General features: G+C 33.0%; 1 protein-coding gene across 1 annotated transcript; it reads left to right on the forward strand.

The window, feature by feature from the left end:
* Positions 1-2,393: 2,393 nt before the first annotated feature.
* LOC120078398 lies at positions 2,394-12,465 on the forward strand. The gene is made up of 2 exons (XM_039032671.1): positions 2,394-2,944; positions 11,896-12,465. Exons 1-2 carry the CDS (start codon positions 2,596-2,598, stop codon positions 12,288-12,290), a joined length of 744 nt encoding a protein of 247 aa, XP_038888599.1. The 5' UTR covers positions 2,394-2,595; the 3' UTR covers positions 12,291-12,465.
* The last annotated feature ends 8,484 nt before the right edge of the window (positions 12,466-20,949 follow it).

A 20,949-nucleotide genomic window follows, 5' to 3' on the forward strand; every position in this document is an offset into this window, starting at 1 on the left:
TAATTTAGTTATTATATATATACATAGATTATATTAATTAATTATAATAAAATTATTTTTTTCTATTTATTGGGAGGGAAATAACTTACTTCCCCAAATTTCTCTCCACCCACATATTATGTGGGATCTTCCTATTCTCCCTTTTGATCAGAGAATTTAACAAAAAGGAAAAAAAAAAGTGAAAGAGGATACATAAAGGTTCTGTGTTTTTCTTCTAGAAATCTCTGTTATCTTCTTCTGTATTCTTTAAAAATTTACTCTTCCCTCATCAAAATAGCCAACGGCTACACCTCCTGGGTTGTCTCCTAAGGATACCTTGGTTTCCTAGTAGTGATTCCCATTTAGCCTTTCGTTTCTATTCGCAATTTTCTCAGAGAAGAGGAAATGTGAAGAGTTGAATTCTTCAAGGGTAAGTCTTCTCTTTCTATTTTTCTCTTCTAATTTCTCAAGCATGTTGTATTATTGTCTTCTTAAATGAATAATTGTTGTTCTGTTTATTGTAAAGTTAAAGTTTTGTAAAATATTGGAAATTGGAACGATTTGCTTCCATTGCGGACCCTTCAAAGGGATCCTTCAGGGTGGTTATATTTACTATCTACTATTACTTTTCTTGACACTCATTAGCCTTTTTGTTATTTCGTGTTGTGAACTATCTCAAGGCATAAAATTTAGAGTATTTGAGATTGTATAATCTAGATTTCTTGTATAATATTGTTTTGTATTTTGAACTACTTTAAACTATTTTGAATTCTTTGAAGTGTCAATGTAGCTTTTAACATGTAGAACTTCTCTATTTGCAACCCTGGATTGATATCGGACTCGTTCGAACACTTACAGTTGGAAACCAAGTTTGTTTTGATGAGTTTCATGTGTCACATTTTAATGTATGTTCTTTGTTTAAGGACACTATTTGTAAAACCTTCTCATTATATATATATATATATATGAAAGTTTTTATGATTGTTTTGTCTTTGTGTTTAAATATGATTAGTTAATTATGGAAATCATATGTGTAATAACTGGATTCAAAGAAATAATAATCATCAAAAAAATGTATTTTATTGACAATACAAAAATATCAAAATATGAAATTCTAGGATAATAAAAATGTATTGTGATAGAACAGTTGTCATGGATTAGATATACTTAACAATAAAACAATGACATGGTTCAGATATTCTTGACAGTAAAGAAATGTCCCTTTATATTCTCTGCGGACACTTTATAACAACCACTAATGCCCAAAATGCTACCTAATTAAACCAATTTTGAGTTAATTAATGACATTATAAACTGTCATAGTAAACTTGACAAGGGAAGTTTTGGTCGTTGACGACTATTTCTTGTCATTAAAGTTCAATTATGATAATTTTTTTAAAAATTGTCATTTATACTCATACCTTTATAAGGGATATAACAACATAAAACAAGTATCACAAATTTTAATTGTTACCATTTTTAAATATCTTGAAATCTCAACTTTGTTGTCCTGTGCATAAAATTCATGTTTCAATAGTGATTTTTTTGTAAATACCAGTACATAAGTTTAGTATACTAGTACTTATTAATCGGACAAATAACATCCTCAATAACACAATTAACATAGTGGTATATCAGTTGTATATATGATTAAACATTACATTTGGTATATCATTTGATAGATATATCATATATAAAGTACATAAGTGGTTGGTACATGAAATATAAAATATAGAAGAAACATGCTGATATATATAACATAAGATTGTTTTCAAATATAGGAAAATGAAGAAAAGAATTTAAAAGTATAGCAAAATTTCATTATCTATCTGCGAAAGATTACAATAGACTACTGTTTGCGTCTATCATGACATAGATGGACACAAATAGTAGTTTATCAAAGTCTATCGTAGATATGCTGTGATATTTTTTTTATTATTTGTAAATATTTTTAACCGTTTTATCATTTAAAATAATTTTATAATAAAATATAGAAATTAGATTAACTTAGGTTATATTTGAAAATTTTAAAAACCATTTCTAGATTTGAAAAAAATGTTTATAGAAGGTTAGAGTTGACTTAGACATATATAAGAATTTATATCTAATAGTTTGTTTATTTTTTAAAATTTTTAAAATTTATATCTAATAATAATAATAATAACAATATGTATTCTTGGTATCCGTACAAGGCCGACATGAAAATCAAATTCAAAATTCATGAGCAAAAGTGTAACATTTCAAAATATGGATCAAACATGGACTAAATAACGTAATTGCATTGGATACACATTTAGGGATAATAATCAAATATATAGCAACATTTTTAAAAGAATTGTAAATATAGTAAAATCTATCTGAAGGAGATTTCCCTAGCACCTTATCAGTTCCCTGATAGATTCTATCAGTAATTTGGTTTATCATTGATAGATCTCTACCGACAATATATTCTGATAGATTTCGAAAGAAAAATCTAAATTTTCAAAAAAAAAATCTTACACATTAGTTTCCAAAAATTTGGACAAAGTCAAGACAACAATTTCACGAGTCTTCCATCTTCCTAAATCGAAATCAACGACCAAATTAAATGTTCCAAAGCTCAGATACCACACATCCATGGCTTCCAACAACTTAATCTTCTTTCTCTTGCCCTCTCTTGCTCTCCTACAACCCATCTTGGCCGTCGAGTACACCGTCACCAACAACGCCAGAGGCACCCTTGGCGGCACCCGCTTCGACAACATAATTGGAGCGAATTACAGCCGGCAGACGCTGGTAGCTGCCACTACTTTAATATGGAACATTTTCAAGCAAAGTACGGCTGCGGATCGGAAATATGTGCAGAAGATCAGCCTGTTTATTGATAAAAACTTCGAAGGAGTGGCGCTCACTACCAACGACGAAATTCATCTCGGCGCAAACTATATCTCAAGCTACAGTGGGGACTTGAAAAGGGAGATCACAGGTGCTTACAACTATCCCCAAAGCTTCAATTTTATATGATTTTCATTTGTTGTGGTTTAAGATGAAATTACCGTCCCTTTACTAATTATTTCATTTGAGATTTTAATTAATTAAGTCAAATACCTTTATCCTCCGTTGATTTCTATATTTTGTTGTTTCCCTAATTGATAAGCAAAAATAAAAAACAACAATAAATCAATATAGAGATGTACAAGGTTCACCAACCTTATATTAATTATGAGTTGTTTGAGCACTCAGTTGAGATAAGATGTTTGGAGTTCATATGTCTATTTGTGTTTAAAGTGTAGAATTATTTGGTCTGAGTTCATATATCGTGTTTGGAGTGCAAAGATGAGTTCATATGTCTAGGACAGCTACTGTAGTTTTTTTAACTCTAAATAATTTGCTTTTATGATTACTATTTTTGCTTTTAAACTTATTTATTCAATAATTTTACACGTATTTGTTTAAATAAAATATGGATTGTTATTTTTTCCTTTAATTTTTAAAGCTTTTATTTATTTATTTATTTTATTGAACAACAATCAAGCCATTACAGTTCTTGTAGAAATATGATTAAATAAAATGAGAAACCAAAGAGAAATTAAAACTTTGATTCCTAACTTTTCTCCCTGAATTTCTTCATCTTCTCCTTTTTCTTTTTATTCCTGTTGTGGCTCTATATTTTTACTCTGTCATGATTTTTTTTTTAGAAAAAAATTCCTGTTATTATATGTTACATACTTTTCAAGCATATACATACTTGTCCAAATATTCTTAACACTCATTTGATATATGAATTTAATTAAATAAAAATATATTTTACAAATTTATATGTATAAATATTGTACTTCATGCAAACAAAATACTATTATTTATATAATCAACAACCCTACTGTTACGTAATCGACAATTAAAGAATACAAAAAACGTAAAAGAATCAACATATAGGTATACGTGGTTCACTAACAGTGTGTTAACTATGTCCACGGGACAAAGGGAGAATGGTATTATTAGACAGAATGTTTTCTAGATAAACAAACGACACCTCTAGGGCTAGAGAGTTTATATAGCGCACTACTCTAAACCCTACTTGGTTGTTCGAAGTATCAACAAACAAATTCAAGGCATTCGAACACCTATAATATACTTTAACTGTCATACAGTCTTATAATAATCAGAAGTGATTGTCGAAGTTGATTATCGAAGATGATTTTCGTTAGAGTTTGTAGTCGAGATGGTTGTCAGAGCTCGAAGTTGGTCGCATGAAGGTGGTACTGGAGTTGGTTGCCAGAGTATATCGTCGAAACTGGTTTTCAAAGCCTGAAGTTGGTCGTGCGAAGGTGACCGTCAAAGTTGATCATCGAAGAACCAGAGAGACAGAAAGAGATGAAAACAAGAAATGGATTTTTCTTTTGGTTTTGGGTTTTCTTTTTTTCAGCCCAAATTTAAAAAACTATTTTGGCAAAAATGGCAAAAAATTTTCTCCAAATTGAAAGCCCAATTTTATAGAAAAAAGCCATACAAAATTGCATGAAACAAATTCATAAAAACCCAACACCTAGAATCCACTATCTAAGTGGGCTTAATGTCTTCACTATAAGCCAACACCTAGCCCACTATTTTGTTAGTGGAATTATCCAACAAAAGTTTGGATGGGATTTTGTTAGTGGAATTATCCAACAAAAGTTTGGATTTTCCCACTGAGTAGTCAAAGGGTAAAATAGTCATTTTGTCAAAGTCAAACTTTGACCAAAAAGTCAATATTTTGACTTTTTATGATTTTTCCGTATTGACTAATTTTGACCTCCCGAGCATGAATCCACATTCATTTTCTTGAAATTCAAATCACATTTGAATATAAGATCGGTCAAAGTTTGACTTTCCAAAGTCAAAAGTCAACTCTTTTGACTTTTTACATCTTTGACCATTTCCATTATTTCTGAGCTTCCGAATATGAACATATTCATATTCTTGATATTTAAATCACATTTAAATATTAAAGCTATATCTCTAAACTGAAAAACTGACCACTATATCACATATACTTGTCAGTTTCTCTCTTTTCACCTAATTCGAACAATTCAAATTATTCTATCATACTGTTCTAAGTTTATTCCATATGAGCTAGTAGGGGAACGTAATGGACCTATAGATCATGGGCTTCAATGATCCGAGATTCGCTGGCTAAACTCTTTAGACGGAGCTAATCAACATTTGTTAACTCATGGGTCATTCCACTATAGTCTCGTAGTTGCACTCCTCTCACTATAGATATATTTGTGTCCATATGATATAACCATGATTAGTAAGCTAATCCTTCACAGGTTGTTCGTAATCTCGGCTAGGTCATAAAAACCGTTTTACTCCCGAGACTACATCTTATTCCTTAAGTTCCACTGATCCTTTAATGAACAATTGGTTTAAGGTCCAACCTATAAACCGAACCCCTCTCGAGCCAATGAGAGGGTGGGGCCCCTTGTTTAAGACCTGAATTCAGTACTAAAAGGAGAAACCTATCTACTATCCCTATAACGGGTAGGAGTGAATTTTGTCTTGCACCCTATGTTCCTAGATATCCACCTGATCTTACCCCTGAAATGGAAGGCTTATTCGGACAGTGATAATGAGCTGCCCTCACCTATGTAGATCTAAGGATAATTCCAAGTGAACAGGATTTCATAGTTAGCTCAGGATTAAGATTAAGTTACCTAGGTCATCAATTAACGAAATAGTCAGTTTTATACATTAAACGACATTTAGAATGTAAAAAGTGACTATTTCATGGTTCAGTCTTATGTAAACTCTTTACATAGATGCCCCCACTTTCATGTCTCCACATGAACGATTTAGGATCACATCGTTTGTACTAACGACAAAATGGGTTGCATCCATAATGTCCTTAGAATAAGGTGTCCAAACTTTTTCATATGCTATAGACCATTTTGGCTATATATTTGATCTTGATCCACATTTATGTCACTACATAAAGTTTAAACTACATTAAATAGCCTCAGGACTTTAGTTTATTGGATTCAAGATTACAATTTCAATACAATTTTATCGAAAAACAAAACAGAATATGTTTATTAATTTACAAACTACGAGTTTTAAGACATAAAATTCAACATAAATCGAGCATGCTGCCCCTTTTCAATGAACATACAGAATACGAAGAGGCAAAGTTAAAATCACTCTGTCTATCGCTTAGTAAATTTGACTTCATTGTGTACAATAATCAGCTAAGTGGTGAAATACATCATTCATCGTTTAGCGCCTAGAGCCCATTGTGTACAACGAAATGGTAGACGATAGCCTCCATCGTGTAGCTCCAGTGTCCTATCATTTAGTATGACAAAGGTAAACAATACTACTATCGCTTAGTCTCCACGGCTCCATCGCTTAGTATGACAAGGTAGACGATAAGGTAAACGATATCACTATCGCTTAGTTTCTGAGGCTCCATCGCTTAGTAAGACAAGGTAGACGATAAAGTAAGCGATATCACTTTCGCTTAGTACGACAAGGTAGACGATAAGGTAAGCGATACCACTATCGCTTAGTCTCTAAGGCTCCATCACTGAGTATGACAAGGTAAATGATAACGTTTGTCTTACATCGTTTAACCTCGCAACTCAATCGTACACAATGAAGAGGTAAACGATACTGTTTCCATCTCTTTATATTTTCTAACTTGATATCAAAGCTACCTTGGCAAATGCCACTGTCACAAGACTCAACGCGACCACTGAATCGTCGAAGTTCAACACACCTCCTCTTATCAACTACTAAATCAGATAACCAGCACCAAGTTAGAGAGAAGTAATTTTATGTTGTGGAAGACGCTAGCTTTTCCTATCCTGAAAGGATACAAACTTGAATGTCATCTATCCGGAATAAAGGTATGTCCTCCTATGTTCATTGTGTCTACTTCATTAGCAGCTGAACCTAGAGAAGCTGACTCTCAAGCCTTAGTAGGGGCTTCGAGCTCCACCTGCATGAAGTCCATAAACCCACTATATGAAGCTTGGGTTATAGTAGATCAACTTTTATTAAGGTGTTTATACAACTCAGTGACTCCTGAAGTTGTTGTATAGCTAATGGGGTACGAAAGTGTCAAGAGTCTATGGGATGCCATACACTCGTTGTTTGGATTTCAGTCGAGGGCAGAAGAAGACTATCTTCGCCAAGTTTTCCAACAGACACGTAAAGGTAATAAGTCGATGTCTGAATATTTGAAACTTATGAAGCTTCACTCTGATAATCTGGCTCAGGCTGGGAGCCCAGTTTCTACACGTAACCTAGTGTCTCAGGTACTCCTTGGACTGGATAAGGAGTACAATCCAATGGTTGTCGTTATTCATAGCAAGCCACAAATATCTTTGTTGGATATGCAATCTGAACTACTGTCATTCGAGAAGAGGTTGGAACATTAGAACACTTCAAAAGCCACTACAACATTTGCTCACAACACCTCTGCCAATGTTGCTTACAATCAGAACAACTCTTCATACAAGGCTTCTGGACAAAGCAACACACAGGGAGGTAACAAACAACAATTTAATGGATCTAGAGGAAACAACAATAGTGGAGGAAACAGAGGAAGAGGTCGAGGTAGAGGAAATAGGCCTACATGTCAGGTTTGCTTCAAGTATGGACACGTTGTAGATGTGTGTTACCAGAGGTACAACCGAGAATTTGTCCCAAATCAAAATAGTAGTAAAGGATACACTCAGAATCAAGGTAACCATGGGGATTGAATGGACAACAGTTAAATATATCTTCAATAGGAAATGCATGTTTTAGTTCCTCTAGTTGCAATCTGAATCTAAAAAACATACTATGTGTACCAAATATTGCCAAGAATCTAGTTAGCATATAAAAACTGGTTCAAGATAATGATGTTTCTGTTGAGTTCTATAATGATTGTTGTATTGTTAAGGACAAATGTTCGGGACAAGTACTGGTGAAAGGAACACTTAAAGACGGACTATATCAGTTAAATGAAGCAGAGGTGATTCCAGTTGATGTAAATATCAAAGAGGCAAGCTATTTTCTCAAACCAATGAACAGAAATAACAAATCTACAGCGTTTGTTCTGTCCAAAAGTGGAACAAACTTAGTAGAACCTAAAGGGTTGTGGCATAGGAGACTAGGTCCTCCTTCTCTTTGATTTTGGAAAATATATTGAAAACTTATAATCTTCCTACTAAGCTGAATGAAGAGATTAAGTTTTGTGAACCTTGCTATCTTGGTAAAGCCCATTCCGTACCCTTCCCTAATTTTTTGACTCGTGCACAACACAAATTTGATATAATACACTCAGATGTATGGGGTCCAGCCTCTACAAACTCCACTGAAGGATATAGATATTACATATCGTTTATTGATGATTATAGCAGATATCTCTGGGTCTATCCCCTTAAACAGAAGTTTGATACATTAAAAACCTTTAAACATTTCCTCCAAGTTGTCCGAACACAATTTAAAACAAACATAAAAGTATTGCAGTCAGATAATGGTGGTGAATATATCAAGTTGTATCAGTTATATAGCTCACAAGGCATTGCCTCTCAGTTTTCTTGTCCCTATACATCTCAACAAAATGGAAGAGCTGAAAGAAAACATAGACACCTAGTAGAGATGGGGCTGAATTTTCTAGCACAAGCATCAATGCTTTTTCAGTTTTGGTTGGATGTGTTTCTCAATGCCTGTCATCTGATAACTACTAAAGAACTAGTCATCTATACAACTGATGTATGGTAAACTACTTGATGTTACAAAACTAAGAGTGTTTGGTTGCGCCTGTTTTGCATGTCTTCGAGCATACCAGCTGAACAAGTTTCAGTTTCACTCTAATAAATGTGTTTACTTGGGTCCAAGCATGGTTCACAAAGGACATCGATGTATCAACAAAGATGGTAAAGTATTCATCTCTAGGAATGTTATCTTTAATAAATCTGATTTTCCTTTCTCCTATGGCTTTCAGGTACTTGGTCCTTCAACACACAAAAATACAGTGAACAGTGGCCCTCAAGTCCTCTCTCCCAACATAACTTCACTTTTGCAAAGTGCCTCCATTCACTCATCACAATCTGTCTCAAACCCATATAACAGTCCCTCACCATCAAACACCTCCATACCAGATATCAATCCAACCTCTTCCACCTCCCCTATACCTACTGAACCTATCTCCTTTCCTTAAACATCAGATGCCTTGCCTAGCAACTGTCCATAACATATAGCCACCCAAACTCCCATGGCCAGCCCTTCCAATCAGTCACTTAGCAGCACCCTTCCACATAACTCACACATAACCTCTGTTCTTAACACCTCTCATCCATTGCAACCTACTCATCCAATGATTACGAGAGGCAAAGTTGGCATTTTCAAACCAAAAGCTTGATTAAGCACTACTCAACGTGACTGGTCTTTGACTGAACCAACACGAGTGTCTGATGCATTTGCTACACCTCAATGGAAGCATGCTATGGACACTGAATTTCAAGCACTCATCAACAACAAGACTTGGTAGGTAGTTCCTCCATTGCCATCCTTCAATGTGTTGGGCAACAAATGCATTTTCATACTAAAGAAATATTCAGATGGGTTAATACAGAGATCAAAGCATGTCTAGTAGCCAAAGGGTTTCATCAATATCCTGGAATTGATTTCTTTGAAACGTTCGGCCTGATGGTCAAAGAAACAACAATCAGAGTTGTCTTAAGCATTGTCGTCTCCAAAGGATGGGTCATTCGTCAGCTTAACTTCAACAATGTTTTTCTAAATGAAAAACTAACAGAAGATGTCTACATGCATCAGCCACCCAGGTATGTCAACTCTAAGTTCCCTAATCATGTATGTAAACTGAACAAGGCTATATATAGACTGAAACAAGCCCCTCGGGCTTGAAATGATCTACTCACCACTACTCTAATTAACTGGGAATTCACCAACTCGAAGGCAGATACATCATTGTTTATACTTAACTCAAATGGTTCAACTATATTGCTCCTTGTTTATGTGGATGATGTCATAATACAGGAAACAACAACAACTTGATCTCTCGATTAGTGGCTACTTTGGATAACATGTTTTCTCTCAAAGACCTAAGAAAGCTGAATTACTTCTTAGGCATCCAAGTTCAATATCTGGAGCATGGGTCTATATTGAATCAGTCGAAATATGTTGATGATCTGTTACAAAGGATTGGCCTTTCAGATCTGAAATCTACAGCCTCACCCAACAACTTAGGCAAACATCTATCTATCAATGATGGAGTTCCTCTCACTGACCCATTTTTGTACAGAAGCACAATCGAAGCACTTCAGTACCTAACCAACATCCGTTTAGACATCACTTACATGGTGAATCACCTCAGTCAATTCCTCATCCCACAGATGCTCACTAGCAAGCAACAAAGAGAGTTCTTTGATACATTAGTGGCACCAAGAACTATGGCCTACTGTTTCAACCAAGTCATTCACTTAAAGTATCGGCTTATTTAGATGCAGATTGGGCAGTAAACATTGATGATAGAAAATCCATAGTTGCATACTGTGTATTTGTTGGTGGAAATCTTGTCTCCTTGTCCTCAAAGAAGCAAACAGTAGTAGCTCGATCAAGTACTGAGTCAAAGAAGCAAATTGTTTGGTTCAACAACTACTAAGTGAAATCCAATAGTCCCATTCAGCCAAACCAATAATCTCGTATGACAATGTGAGTGTAGGGGCCTTAGCCAACAACCTGGTCTTCCATGCTCAGACCAAACACATTGAAATCGATGTTCACTTTGTTAGAGATCTAGTCCTCAAAGGGAAACTTGAAATCCGGTATGTTCCTTCGTCGGATCAGCTAGCTGACTGCCTCACAAAACCATTGACACACTCTCAATTCTTCAACTTAAGGTCCAAACTTGGGATAGTTGAACTCCCCACAAGTTTGAGGGAGTGAATGCCAAATCTGACCAAGGAAGAGTCAAGAAGAGACATCAACTAAAGGTTGTCATGTCACTATGGAGAGTCATGAAGAATTATTCCTTTTAGTGCTCCAAATTTCTGTTAGGATTGGTGATAACAAAAAAAATATTCTTTCTTCATGTATTGGACCATGTGTCCTCATTTCATTAGTTGTTTAGTATATAATTTTTTAATTCTTTGAATCCCCAAAATAGGACACAATGTATAAATCGGGCATACTGCCCCTTTTCAATGAATATACAGAATATGAAAAGGCAAAGTTAAAATCACTCTGTCTATTGCTTAGTAAATTTGACTTCATTGTGTACAACGATCAACTAAACGATCGAATATATCATTCATCGTTTAGCGCCTGGAGTCCATCGTGTACAACGAAAGGGTAGACGACAGCCTCCATCATGTAGCGCCAACGTTCTATCGTTTAGTACGACAAAGGTAAACGATACTACTATCACTTAGTCTCCGCGGCTCCATCGCTTAGTACAACAAGGTAGACGATAAGGTAAGCGAAATCACTATCGCTTTGTTTTCAAGATTCTATCGCTTAGTAAGACAAGGTAGACGATAAGGTAAGCGATATCCTATCACTTAGTCTCTGAGGCCCCATCACTTAGTACGACAAGGTAGATGATAAGGTAAGCGATACCACTATCGCTTAGTCTCCAAGGCTCCATTGCTTAGTACAACAAGGTAAACGATAAGGTTTGTCTTAAATCGTTTAACCGTGTAACTCGATCGCGCACAATGAAGAGGTAAACGATACCGTTTCCATCTCTTTATATTTTCTAACTAAAAAGCATAAATAATACATAAAGGAATATAAATAATGCGATACCTACACTTGGTCATTTAGAGCACCAAAGACTGATTGCCTTCCAAAAAAATCAAATTGCCAGAGTCTTAAATTTTACAAAATTTTAGTTACGAATGATTTAATCTATTTCTAATCTTTTATTCACATTCATAATTGCAGGAGTGTTGTACCATGAAATGACCAATATCTGGCAGTGGGGGAACTCGGAGGCGCCGGGTGGGCTGATAGAAGGGATTGCCGATTACGTACGGCTTAAATCGGGATACATTCCAGGGCATTGGGTGGAGCCAGGTGGCGGGAACTGGTGGGACGAAGGCTACGACGTGACGGCGAGATTTTTGGATTATTTAGAGGGGGTGAGAAGTGGGCTGGTGGCGGAGCTGAACCGGAGGCTGAGAAATGGCTACTCCGCCGATTACTTCCGGCAGTTTTTGGGGAAGCCGGTGGATGAGCTATGGGCTGAGTATAAGACTAAGGCCAAGTACGGGAAGCTTGATAAAAAGTGCGATAGTTTTGAAATTGAAGTCAATGGAGTTTTTGCCCTACAGCTGTAGAGAATTAAAGTGTTTGGGATTCAAAAGTCTAACTTGCGTGTGTGATTTTTTGTTTCAATTTGAAAATTTTTCTAATGGATGCGTATTCACATTATAAATTTATCTTATTTGTAGATTTCATATTAGTTTTAATTGGTTCATTCTTTTTAAAAGTACGTTTAAGAGAAATACAATATGTAACATAGAAATTTGTCCATACTATTATAGTATAAAAAATTTTCCTAAATAATTCAGTTATTGAATTATTGCATGGAAGATCAAAATATTTTATTGTAACTACTTTTTGAATTGGCTTTTTTTCTTATACTTGTTTGTTCATGTTTTACTTTAACCTTAAGTTACTGACCATACATTGATGTTTAAATACATGTTTGAGAGGGACTGGGAAGTGATTAAAATCTCTTTTGTCATATTTAAAATCACTTTGAAATACACTTTTAATCTGTCAAAATCAATTAAAAGTTTAATCTAACACTTTTAATCGCATTTTTTTGTATTATAAAAATGGATTTCAAATGATTAATTAAAAGAATTTTTGGAGTGATTTTGAAAATGACCAAATGATTTTAATAATTTTAGATACACTCCCAACCATATTATAAGTCAGTTAGAATTTTTAAAAGTTTAGCAAGAGTTGAGGCATTTTGTGAGCATACTTTGGACGGCTTGTTCATTATATATGTCTCATTTTGTTATTTGTAAACAATAGATGAAAACCAATAGCAAGACCATGAGAGTTTATATATATCCATATTTAGTGTGTAATATCGTACCACACATTGTAAAGTAATGTGTAAAGATTTGTTGTCCTTCTCAATTGGTATCTAAGCCATGGTCTAAATCTCGGATTATATATGTCTCATTTTGTTATTTGTAAACAATAGATGAAAACCAATAGCAAGACCATGAGAGTTTATATATATCCATATTTAGTGTATAATATCGTACCACACATTGTAAAGTAATGTGTAAAGATTTGTTGTCCTTCTCAATTGGTATCTAAGCCATGGTCTAAATCTCGGATTGGTGAAATCCTAAAAAATTGTGGACAAAAATTAGTAACTATTTTTTATGGAATTCCTAGATCAAATAAGATGTGCTTGAAGATGCGACAAGCAATTAGGTTGGGTAGACTGATTGGAAGGAGTATATCTTTGTTCAAGAAGAAGAGATTAAATATGCGATAGTGGTCCACACCAAGCATATTTTTCTTTGATAAGAGCCAAGTCTCGTGTATAGTCATGATTTGATGGACAAGAAAAGATCAAGATGATACTTTGTTCGAGTCCAAGATCATGATGTAAAATTGATCAAGACAATTTTCTCAATTTGTAATAAGAGTTTTTTTTTTTCTAAACAATGAGGAATTATACCCAAAACAGATGACAAGCTGAATCTGATCGAAATCAATCTAATCGAAAGTTTTAGGTCTTCAATTAGAAGATCATAGATTGGTTTCACAACATATTTGATCATCCAAAATCAGAACTAAAATATAACCATTTTTTAAGATAAAATCATTGAAAAGTATTGGAATTAAATCTTAGCTTAGAAATTAAATTGTAAAACGTAAAGATGTCTAAAACTATATATAGTTGGTACTAAAATATCATATATTATTGTCAATCCTTATGAAAACTTGGGGGAAACTATATTTTAGTTTTTTTTTTCTTGTGTGAGTTAGAAACACGTGTTAATTTTTGGAATAAAAAATTGGTATTTTATATATCATCCAACCATATGCTAAGATGAGAAAATCTCGTACCCCTAAAGTTATATGGTATCATGTACTCCTCGGGATTGTCCATGATATAACACCCAATATGTGTTATCTAACTTTGCTTAATTCGGGATTGTTCTAGGATATTATGGATTATTATGCTATTTTGTAGGTTTCGAGCACTCAAGAGGTAGAATCGAGCATTTTGAGTCATTCAGGATTAATTTGAAGTAATTTGAAGTTAATTTAAGCATCTGAGCTTCAAATGAGAAAAATTACCAAAAATGCCGTTGAACCAAGCATAACAACCTTCCACACAATGTAGAGCTACATTTAAAGATAGATAACCATCACAGAGTAATTACGCTATCGTTACGCTCTAGTGAGCTACAAGTGTCATGGTTACCCTGAAAGAGCCTTTGGATGAAATCGGAGAGAAAGTTTCTTTGTAATCAATGCCTTCCTTTTGAGTAAAACTTTTGCAACAACACGGGCCTTATACCTTTCGATTTTTCCTTGCGAATCCCTTTTGATTTTAAATATCCATTTACAAGCTATGGGTTTCACTCCTAATGACAATTCGATAAGTTCCCAAACAACATTGTCTTTCATGGATTTTATTTCCTCTTCCATAGCATTTATCCACTTTTGAGAGTTAAAACTTTGTAGAGCTTGTTGGAAGTTGATTAGATCATCTTCCATTACACCCATACCATTTTGGTGTTCTTGAAGAAACACAATATAAGCAGAGCCAACACAATATAATCATATCATCTTGATGTAATAGGTTATAGCTTGTTGGAAATTGCACTTCTTCTTTCTTTAGTAGATCTCCTTAGTGGCACTTCTTGAAGTTGTTAATTTTGAACTTCACGTTCAAGAACGGGGACTACAACATTGTTTTGTTCTATAATTGGTTCAATAGTGAAATTAGGAATCAGAGCCCGAATATCATCAATGACCACAATAGGAAAATAAATGGATTCCTCTTCAAAGATAACTTTTCTTATGTTATCTTCCCCTCCAAACTCAACAACCTCAAGGAATCTGACATTTCTCATCTCAAACAACGATCTAGAAGTAAGATCGTAAAACTTGAAATTCCGAGAGCACTCATGATACCCAACAAAATAGCAGCGAATAGTTCCTGAGTTCAATTTTATCAACTGGACAACCCTAGATGTGGAGATGTCTAATACTAGGCTTTTTGCTTGTCTATAACTCATAAGGTATTTTAGCTACCACTTTACTTGGTAACTATTAAGGATATATGTTGTAGTTTTTAGTTTCTCACCCTAGAGAGATTCTGCAAAAGAAGGATGACTAATCATATTTCTCATCATAACCTTAAGTTTTCTATTTCACCTTTCCCCACACCTTTCATGTTGGATTTGCTCAGCATAGTGTATTGTGGGACAATGCAACAATCCTCTAGGTATTTAACAAAGGGTCTTGGATGTTGTTCACTTGATCCATTATATCTACTGTAGTATTCACCACCACGATCAAACTTGACAACCTTTATTTCTTTCAAGTTGAAGTTCAATTTCATTTTGAAAGATTTGAAAATTTCTAAAGATTGAGACTTCTCATAAATGAAATATAGATACACATATCTTAAACAGTCATCTATGACGTAATAAAATATTGTCGTTCATTCCAAGAGGTCGTAAGGAATGGACCACAAATGTCTGTATATATTAGTTATAAAACATCTGAGCATCTGTTAGCACCTAATTTTCTTATGTTTGTCTGTTTTCCTTAATACATTCCACACAAAATTCAAAGTTACTTAAATTAAGGGAATCAAAAATTCCATTTGACATAAGTATCTGAATTCTCTGTTTAGAGATGTGACCTAAACGTTTAGCCATAAAATAGCAGAATTCTCATTTAATTCACATTGTACCACATGAATTAAATAACAGGATCTTGTTAAACGAAGAAAAAGATTCAAACATATATAGATTATCAATTAAAGAACCGATATAAATAAATTTAAAATTCTGAAAAAGACTAATTTTATTATTTTTAAAAGAACAAGAAAAACAATCATCTTCCTGTGAAGATACTTTTTTTTACATTTCAACGTACACAAAATTAGATTAGCATAACCTTTAAGACTCATAAAAGTTTAAACTAATATATTCTTACCATTTCCTCACGAAGAGTAGCATAACCTTTTCTTGAAAGCCAATGGTTATACTATTCTTAGATCGACGCTCTTGTTGAAGGATTCTTTTTCTCTATACAAATGTAACAATTATCAATAAAAATTAAAAAGATTCTTAATAAATATGAATAAATATTGATACCTCACACTCTTCACTTAATTTAGATATAACAAATTCTTCCCAATGTTTTTTTTAATTAATATAGGAATACATTTCTAATAGTTGTTCCAAAAGTTGAGGTTCATTCGTGAATTGCATGATATGCCTCGTCATCAACCAATGCTTAAACTGACGGAATATTGTCCTTGCGGTTTTAAGAACGAAATTTCTAGATCTACTATCGATTATAAAGGCTACCTATAGGTTGGAGCATGAAAACATGATGGAGTTAACATGCAATTAATAGAAGTAATTGAGATCTTAAGCACTCTAGTTCATCAATTTTAGTATAGAAACATGCATGCTCATAAACAAAATAGGGTTTTAATGAAATACCTTTGTTGAACTCTTCAAATCTTCAAATTCAGCTTGAATCTTTACTTCAACAAGATGTAGACCACCACTTGATCTTTCCTACTATCCTCTAAGACTTTAAATTGGATTGTGGGATCCAAAATGTGTTTGAATATGAAAGAAATTTTGGGAAGTCTTTAGTATTTGTTGAAGAACTTGAGAGAGAAAACATTTTTCTCTTAAAATCAATTGCATGAATCAAATCTTAGCAAATTAAATTTGTTGTTAAACAGATTATGCATGCTATTACAATGCATACCAAACTTCAACTAATTTAAGTGGATGGTGAGTGGAAAAAGTGGGAATTTCCCACTAATTCATTTTTCCATTTCTTTAATAAATGAATTGAAAAAATAATTATCATTTTTCTTTGTGTAATCAATATTAAAAAATTGAAAAACAAATATTTATATAATATTAATTTTATAATTAATATTAAATAAAAACCATTAATTTTAAACAAAAATTAATTCTATAATTAATTTTGAATAAAATTAATGCTTAAAATTAATTAAATATTTTAATTAATCAATTTAATATCAAATATAAAATTAATAAAATACCAATTTCTTGACCATGAATCTTTATTCATGTAATTAATATTTAAATCAAATTTAAATATTATCCGATTCACCAATTCCATTTTATTCGATAATTAAACGTGTAATTATGTCGTATATAATTACGTATTCCCTTATTTTGAATTCGAACGCTTCAAATTTACTCATCACTTTATTGTAAGGTTTAATCCATTTGTGAGTTGGTAGGAGGACTTAATGTATCTACAGATCATGGATTCCAACAATCCAAGATTAATTAGCTAAACTCTTTAAACCGAATTAATCAACATCTGTTAACTACTGGGTCACTACACTAAGGTTAAGTAGTTGCACTCCCCTCACTGTAGATACATTTCTGTCCACTCGATATAACCATAATTAGTAAGTCACCCTTCGAGAGTTGTTCGTAATATCGGTTGGGTCAAAAGTACTTCTACCTCCGAGATTATATCTTGTTTCTTAAGTCCTACTGATCTTCTAATGAACAGTTGGTTTGTGATCCAATCACTAAATTGTGTCCCTCTCGGGCCAATGAGAGGGTGGGGCTCCTTGTTCAAGACCCGGAGTTAGTACTTAAGAGAACAACCTCTCTTCTATCCCTAAAAGCGAGTAATAGTGAATTCCATCTTGCACCCTATGTCTTCAGCTATCTACCCGGTCTTACGCTAGAAATGGAAGGCTTATTGAGCCGATGTTGATGGGCCAACCATCACCCATGCAAATCTAAGGATAATCCCAAATAAATAGGAGTTTATAGTTCGCTAAAGATTAAGGTCAAGTTACCTAGATCATCGCTTTGAAATAGTCAGTGTTAAACAGTAAACAACGTTATAAAATAAGAGTACAAAGTGGGCTAGCGTCTCCAGAATAAGGTACCCAACCTTATCCATATACTTATAGACCATTTTAGCTATCTACTCGAGCTTGATCCACTCTTATGTCTCCACATAAAGTCCAAGTACTCATGTAATAGCCATGGATCTTAGTTTATTAGATTTAGTGCAATTTACATATTTAATAACAATTTTATTGATAAAAAACTCAATAACATCTTTATTGAAAATAGAATATGTTTAATCTTACAAACTACGAGTTTTAAGACATACAACCAACAAAACATACATACCTTAATTACGAACATTTTCAAAATTATAAACATGCATACCTCAACTTTGTTATATATCTTATCCTTCAATTCAACAGGCACATACTTCCAGATTGCATAGTAATAGCACAATAATGTGTTAAACATTTGTAGTACAAAAAAAGGACACATTTTAAAAGGAAAGTTACAATGTACAATTTGAAAATTAAATGCACTTATTTTGGGACTAAAAAGTTACTTTAAGATACCAAAAATACAAAGGAAAAGAGAGAAAACGAAATTGAAAGCCAAAAACAACAAAAGAAGGAAATGTGGTGTTGGAAATGGTGTCCTAAATCTCCTTGCAATCTCGTATTTTTTAAACTCTGAATAAACATAATGTTGTTAATAAAATAAGTGTTATTTTATAAGCATATACACAATCCAATAAACTAAGATCTGATGTTATTTTATGTAATTTAAACAAGTATGTAGAGACATAAAAGTGGATCTTGTTTAAATAATAATCTAAATGGTCTGTAGTCTGATGTTAACAAAATAAGTGTTATTTTATAAGCATATACTCAAAAATCTGCCTTCATAAGTAGGAGTTCACAACTCACTCAAGATTAAGGTCATGTTACCTATGGTCATCCTAGTGAAATGAAAGTCTCTATTATGAACAACGTTATATAATGAGACTAAACATTTCGTGGTCCGGTCTTATAAAACCTCTTTTGTATAGAATTAACCCGTTTGCATATCAAATACATGAATGATCAGGATCAGATCATTTGTAACACTTTACAATATTTGTAACATCTACGAAGTGGGCCATACTCGTAGTGACACGAAGATAAGGTACCCAGGCTTATCCATATACCACAGACCATATAGGTTATCACTTAAACATGATCCATCTGTATGTCTTCACATACATGTTTAAGTTATAATGATAACCTTGGATGTTAGTTTATTGGTTTGTGGTTAATGTAACTAAAATATCATATATTTCATAGACAAAGTGAATAAAATATAAAAAATTATTAATCACTAAAATATTTGTTCATACAAGGTTTACAAACTATAGAACCCTACGAGATTTAGGGCATCAACCCCAACAATTAGAGAAATCAGTGGTACTTAAGGAGTTAGATATAACTACTGGGGAAAACGGTAATTTTGGCTCAGCTGTACTTACGAGCAATTTATGAAGGGTCATTGGACTGTTGATTGGTTATATCCAATGGACACTAAAATATATCTATAGTAAGAAGAGTGCAACTGTCAGTCTTTAGTAGAGTGTCCGATACTGAACGGATTCTGAATAATTTAATTAAAGGGTCTAATTAATTATTCATGTACCGTTGGAGTTTCAAGCTACAGGTTCATGAGGTCCCCTCGGTAACTCAACGAGATATAATGAGAATCAATTTTTGGATTAATTTGAATTGTTCAAATTAATTGAGGGAATTAATTATATATGATATAATTAATTTAATTTAATTATATATGATATAATACTATAATGTATTTGATACATTATAATATAAAGTTTCTTAGAGAGGAAATAACTATTTGAATATGATTCAAATATTAATTATATGAATTCAATTCATATATTAAATTTAATGTAAATGTGATTTATACTAAAAGTCATTGGTGATAGAAAATTGAAACTATAGGATATATTGTATTTGATACAATATAGAAACTATAGGTTATATGTTATATGTGATATAACATATAGTTATGTATATATATGTGTATGTGTGTGTATATATGTATGTATGCATAATAATTTAGTTATTATATATATACATAGATTATATTAATTAATTAAAATTAAATTAATTATTTTTCTATTTATTAGGAGGGAAATAACTTCCTTCCCCAATTTTCTCTCCACCCACGTATTATGTGGGAGCTTCATCTACACGATTGAGCTGCCATCAGGTAAACGAAAAAAGAGTTGAAGTCTCAAGCATTCAGCCTCCCTTGACTTTTGAATTGTTCATAACTATTAATTTTAAGTAATTTATGATTGTAAATGAGAAGATCATAGTCATTTGGGACAACACCAACTATTAAACATAGAACTAAAGATTCACGGACAAAAAAGTCATGAATAAACTTGTAATTTAACAAAATAATAATGATAACAACAATATGTATTCTTGGTATCCATACAAGGCCGACATGAAAATTAAATTCAAAATTCATGAGCAAAAGTGTAACATTTCAAATCAAGGATCAAACATGGACCAAATAAGGTAGTTGCATTGGGCACACATTTAGGGATAATAATCAAGTATATAGCAACATTTTTAAAGAATTGTAAATATAACAAAGCCTATCAATGATAGACTGATAGATTCTATCAGTAATATGGTCTATTATTGATAGATCCCTCCCAACAATATATTTTATCACTGATAGATGTCGAATGAAAAATCTAAATTTTGTTATAGCTACAAATTCTTTTGTATTATGTTATATTTGTAAATACTTTGAGTTGATTGTTATATTTGCGATTACCCTATAAAAAATTAGACTAAAAACCTTTGAGACCAAAAGGTTATTTTTCCAACTTTCAAAAACACATTTC

The sequence above is a fragment of the Benincasa hispida genome, chromosome 5 (genome assembly GCF_009727055.1).
Source record: "Benincasa hispida cultivar B227 chromosome 5, ASM972705v1, whole genome shotgun sequence".
NCBI classification, from domain to species: Eukaryota; Viridiplantae; Streptophyta; class Magnoliopsida; order Cucurbitales; family Cucurbitaceae; genus Benincasa; species Benincasa hispida.

What these genes read in the sequence shown, in the direction of transcription:
- LOC120078398 (XM_039032671.1), top strand. Translation starts at nt 2,596, where the DNA reads ATGGCTTCCAACAACTTAATCTTCTTTCTCTTGCCCTCTCTTGCTCTC. An exon ending in CTTGAAAAGGGAGATCACAG is followed by an intron (nt 2,945 to 11,895) that starts GTGCTTACAACT and finishes TCATAATTGCAG; the next exon opens with GAGTGTTGTACCATGAAATG.